The sequence below is a fragment of the Lynx rufus genome, unplaced genomic scaffold, assembly GCF_022079265.1.
Source record: "Lynx rufus isolate CCGP_SWC_20201006 ecotype Redwood Valley unplaced genomic scaffold, mLynRuf1.p SCAF_20, whole genome shotgun sequence".
NCBI lineage: Eukaryota > Metazoa > Chordata > Mammalia > Carnivora > Felidae > Lynx > Lynx rufus.
Genome location: NW_025814835.1, coordinates 8,785,086 through 8,790,905, shown reverse-complemented (window position 1 = coordinate 8,790,905; position 5,820 = coordinate 8,785,086). Strand labels below are relative to the sequence as shown.

Genomic DNA, 5,820 nt, shown 5'->3' with positions numbered 1-5,820 from the left:
ATTCTCTAGATACTTTGGTAACACATCCCAGAGATTAAAGAAAGGTCTTGATTGTGGGCAAAGCACAATTTTAAATTATGGAACTAGACTGTGTACTCCAAATTCATGCTTGACATTATGAACATGAATACCATATTTATGGATTCAAAGGAGAATCAAATTCCTCCTCTGAATCATTGACAAATATTTTTCAGAACCCCAAAAACAAAAGACCTGGTGGCTCAGTTGGTTAAGCATCTGACTTTGGCTCAGGTCATGATCTTGCAGTTTGTGGTTTGAGCCCCGAGTCAGGCTCTATGCTGACAGCTCAGAGCCTGGATGCTGCTTCAGATTCTGTGTCTCCCTTTCCCTTTGCCCCTTCCCCACTGGCGCTCTCTCTCTCTCTCTCTCTCTCTCTCTGTCAAAAATAAACATTAAATTTTTTTTTAAAAAAAGATGTGATATAAAAATCATGTTTTTATCAGTCTCTGTAAGGGATTTCACTCCAGTGCCAACCGAATATTCCACGTATTCATTCTTCCTCTATGAAATGTCCACATACATTGGACTTCTCTAGGCTTTTTTTTCTCCTTTTCATTCTATGGACCACTAGGGAGGAGAACTCCTGTGTTCAATTCTTTCATTGTGTGTTTGCCTGAGGAATCTCAGAAAGAGTTTTATATTGTTTTCTCTGAATAGGTCAAAGGATTAGGTCACAATGTGGAACTCCAAGGTCTAGAATAAAAGCCACTAAGTTCAGTTCACACAGCAAAGATGATCTGGGCAAAAAGTCTTTTCCTTATACTTATTCTGAATTGTTTTTGGCTATTTTTCTCCATAAAAATATTTCCCTTTGTTGACCTGTGCAACTTAAACTCTTTTCCTTCATACTTATAATTACGGATGCTGTAATGTTACATTTGCAAATGTTGGCTGACACCTTTAAATTAATTTAAGGAGCACACCTGTCATTTTATTTTTAATCCTTTCTCCAGAAGCTCCGTGTGTGGCTAAATCTGATGGTGTTAATGTCTGCTGTGTGCAAAAGGTTAAAAGAGTCCTCCAAAGTAAATGGCTGTTCTTAAAATAAGATTATGTTATTTCCATATACCGTTCCTTTTTTTTAAAAGAGGCTGCAGAGATTGTGTTTGGATTTTAATAAACAAGTGGACTTCTCTGTAATCAGTTTGAACAACTTAGAGCAATCGTTCTATGACAATTTCATGTATCTTATTGATTTTGTACAAACAGCAATTCGAGTGACTCCTATATTCAATACTGTGCTAGAGAAGATACAATGTTTACTTGGCACCTCCAACTTCATATTAATATCCGCTGATAAGAGCGTAGATGACTTTTGCTAAGAGATAACACAGCTATATGAAAGTGAGAATTAAGGCTGAAACTCTCCTTGGCAAACATGTTGATAAAAAAGCGAATATCCGATATATAACAGACGGGGAAAAAAATCAAGATGATGCAGAATCTCAAATGCAGAAAGAGTTGGCAAGGTTGTAGGCATTGTCTAGAAAGTTTAGTGCCAAATGGGCTTTACTGGATAAAAATGGAGAGAAATACTTGATTTCACATCAAACTACAATCTTCCTGTGAATTAGAAACTAAATGTGTATTTCTTTTATTCATAGATGTAAACAGTCATGGAGTAGTTAGTTACCATTCTCAAATGCTACCAAAGCGAACCACCTAAGATAGGTTTTCTTTTGCTACCTGGGGCGTTGGTGCCTAGAAGATAGGACAGGTAGATAAGGAAGTTTTTCAAGGGGAAAATCATGTATCAAAAAATATTGAGTAATAAGTATTTCCAAAGCGATGAGAAAGGGAATCTTTTCAAGAAATTTCTAATCCAATAAAAAAAATCTACAGATACGATTAGATACATATAATTATAAATGAATAGGTTAAGGGATGGCTATGAATTGTCATGATGGGAGGGAATGGGACATGATACGAGCTAGAAACCAGAAAGGGTTAACAGAGGAAGGTGAGTGCAAATGGCCCTGGATGAGGCAACAATCAAGTGTGCAAAAATCGGAGAGCCTGAGGCAATCACACCAGATGAGCCCTGGAAAGTAAGAATATGGGGGTGTTGTAGGAAGCAGTACAGTTGAGCTAAAATGGAAAGTCTTTAAAGAGGAATAATAGAGTATAAATCTGAAATTAAGAAATCAAACACCCAGGACAAAACATGGAATGGTTAAACTAACAACCAGGTTAAAAGTTTGTACTTTGTTAAACACACACACACACACACACACCATTCAGGATACTTGAAAAGATTTTCAAGTGAGAGTAGCAGTAGAGTATTAAATGGATTGACATGGGGAAAAGACCAGAATACAAGAGGCCTGTTAGGAAAAAGTTAACGTAGAAGGAGATTTCAGACCTCCCGTCCTCTTTCCGGCATCTTCCCATGCCGCCATAATGGTGGGCATGAATATCCTGACAGATGCTCTCAAGACCATTAACAATGCTGAGAAGAGAGGCAAACGCCAGGTTCTTATTAGGCCATGCTCCAAAGTCATCATCGGATTTCTGACTGTGATGATTAAGCATGGTTATATTGGTGAAGTTGAAATCATCGATGATCACAGAGCTCGGAAAATTGTTGCAAACCTCACAGGCAGGTTAAACAAGTGTGGAGTGATCAGCCCCAGGTTTGATGTACAACTCAAAGATCTAGAAAAATGGCAGAATAATCTGCTCCCGTCCCGCCAGTTTGGTTTCATTGTACTGACAACCTCAGCTGGCATCATGGACCATGAAGAAGCAAGGCGAAAACACACAGGAGGGAAAATCCTGGGATTCTTTTTCTAGGGATATAATACATTCATACAAACAAAATGCCTCACTGGGGAAAAAAAAAAAAAGAAGGAGATTTGAAAGATAAGTTGTTATTTAGTATCTAAATACTTTCCCTACATACTTCATACATACTTCCCATACATACTTCAAATTACTGCTACATACTTCATAATGCAGGGAACAGAAAAGTTAAAGGAAATATGGTATCAGCCATAGTCTTAGAATGTAGAGTGTCGTAAAAATTGATGTCATTTATTTACAAATAGAAAACTTTAAACCTGTGCTTTTTTTCATATATAAAACTAATAAGCAAAAGAAATCAGCGTGGTCTGAATGGATTCATATTTTCTATAATCATCTTATTCCAATGAAGCCATTGAGAAACTGGAAATGTTCTCTGTAATCCAAAGACTAAAAGTATGTTTAAATTAACCAAAACAGATTATGATTCTTCAATTCAAGAGAATATGTGCAATCTAAATATTTTCTTTGCATTTTTTTTCTAATTTATTTGCCTATTTATTGGTTTTGAGGGGAGAAGTTTTGAACACTAGCATATGCATGTTTCTGAAAATTTAGTAACTTGTGCAGTTTGAGAATGGAAATCAATAAAAAATGATAGGTTCCAACAGCATCAACTTTTATTAACTCTGAAGCTAGATCATGTTTTTTTTTTTAACATAACTCCAAAATTAAAGATACTTTCTTGGCAAGTTCTAGTTTCAGACTGATGTTTAATTAGTCTTAATCATTCAAACAGCTTAAACCAAATGCAATCTTCTCACTTATTAGATGAATTACAGCAGTATACTACAGGGCATTTTTGTCATATTTGACACATGTACAGATGTGACTGATTTGGCATGAGTCAGATAAATATATTTTTTTAATAATTATTTTCACCCAGTGGGAAATTGCTTCAAAAATTTGAAACTATTGGGAACATGTAAGTGCACTACCTAGGTTGAAATCAGCTGACACAGGCAAGAGACCATATGCCTTTGTGTTCACACAGTATTTAAAACTTTACAAAGCCAGCTGGCTTTATCTCATAATTTAATTACATATAAAAATGTTGAGCTAAATACTGCGATGCTTGCCAAAAATTGCTTTAAATATCTTCACCCTCCTTAGCTCCATGTTATTGAATTTACATGTTTCATAACTCCTACCCTTAAAATTACTTCTTTGCTTTTCAATATTAGTCTTTTAATAAAATATTATTTTGCCTAACATATTTTATTCTGCCCAATAAATTAGTGTGGATGTTCTTTGCATGATAAAGCAAAATGATTTTCTGAGGGTTAGGAGGTTAGGGCGCCAACCCCCTACACAATCGAAATCTATATATAAATTTGACCCCCCCAAAACTTAACTACTAATAGCCTGTTGACCAGAAGCCTTACCAATAGCATAAACAATCAATTAACACATATTTTTTATGTTATGTGTATTATATACTGTATTCTTACGAAGGAAATGTTAAAAAAATCATGATAAAGAGAAAATGCATTTACAGTACTGCGCTGTGTTTGTTTCAAAAATCCATGTATGCCTGGACCCAGGCAGTTCAAACCAATGTTGTTCAAGGGTCAGCTGTATGAATACATATGTGACACAAGCAAGGAAAGAAAGGGAGTTCCATATCCCAACAAAAGCCATTACAATTTAAAGATACAATATTTGACAACAACAACAAAAACTCCTATTTGATAATAAGGGAGATATATGTTAATGGAATGCATATCACAGAATTTCTATCGTATTAATGCCTATTTTCTTCTCAGTACTTCAAAAGTATGGCTGAATTTTGAATGAAGAGAGATGTCTTTGTTTGATAGATGCACCTCTGTTACCTAGTCTTTTCTTTTTAGTTACCTTTTTTTCCAGTAAGATATTATGCCACACTTTTTAAAATTTTTAAAAATCAACATTTTCTGCCCCAGATGCTATGATTCTATAAGTTTCTTTAAAAATGACCTTTGGCCATGGAAGACGAATGTACTATTAATAGCAAAATGAATGATTTTCTTTGTTTTATTCTCTTAAACATTTGAAAACATTTTCATTTTCTCACAAAATTATATTTTTTTTTAAATTTTTTTTTTAACGTTTATTTATTTTTGAGACAGAGAGAGACAGAGCATGAACGGGGGAGGGGCAGAGAGAGAGGGAGACACAGAATCGGAAACAGGCTCCAGGCTCTGAGCCATCAGCCCAGAGCCCGACGCGGGGCTCGAACCCACGGACCGCGAGATCGTGACCTGGCTGAAGTCGGACGCTCAACCGACTGCGCCACCCAGGCGCCCCACAAAGTTATATTTTAAAAGAACTCTGGATCCTTAATATCTTCACACCATGAGAAGAAAAATACTTTCATACACTAAAGTCATGCATAATTCATTTATGCTAGAGAAAACGATCATGAACAGCATTTACAAAATAAATGGAAAATGTTTTAATGAGCACATAAAAATGTTTACTTTATAAAAACAAGGTTATAATTTTATATTTGCATGATTTTAGGAGTGCTTAATTTAAATGAATCAATTATGGAGACTTGAGCAGGAAACTCCCTTTGGATAGATATATTGTCCATATTATTTTATCTAAAATCGTATGTTTAATTTATGGGGGAGATATTACAATTTCAGAATTCAGAGAAAAATGCTCACTCTGTTTTTCTAGAACACTCTTTTTTTTTTAAGTCTTCCCTCTACTTTCACTGCCTGGAAACTTAAAACCAAACATTGCTCTATTACCAAAAGTACTACTCTGCAGTCAGTCAACTAAAATAGGTTCATGGATTGAAAACTGGCTCTTACACCGTTTCTTTATTATTCAGCTTTCCCAACTTCCAGTCATTGCCCAACTGGGCTATTCACTATTTTTATATTTCTGTGCTTTTCCATCTACAGTTTTCTTTTAGGCATGGAAAGTTCTCCTTTCCGCCCTCCCCTCCCCCCCAAGACATTGTGCAGCATCCATTTAAACCGATTTCAAGCCATTTCTCTTTGA

The 5,820-nt window shown here is 35.5% G+C and overlaps 1 protein-coding gene across 1 annotated transcript; it reads left to right on the top strand.

Moving 5' to 3' along the window:
- The first annotated feature begins 2,397 nt into the window (after window positions 1-2,397).
- Window positions 2,398-2,852, top strand: LOC124517103 (40S ribosomal protein S15a-like). Its single transcript, XM_047086359.1, has one exon. It carries the CDS (start codon window positions 2,422-2,424, stop codon window positions 2,812-2,814), a length of 393 nt encoding a protein of 130 aa, XP_046942315.1. The 5' UTR covers window positions 2,398-2,421; the 3' UTR covers window positions 2,815-2,852.
- Window positions 2,853-5,820: the final 2,968 nt, after the last annotated feature.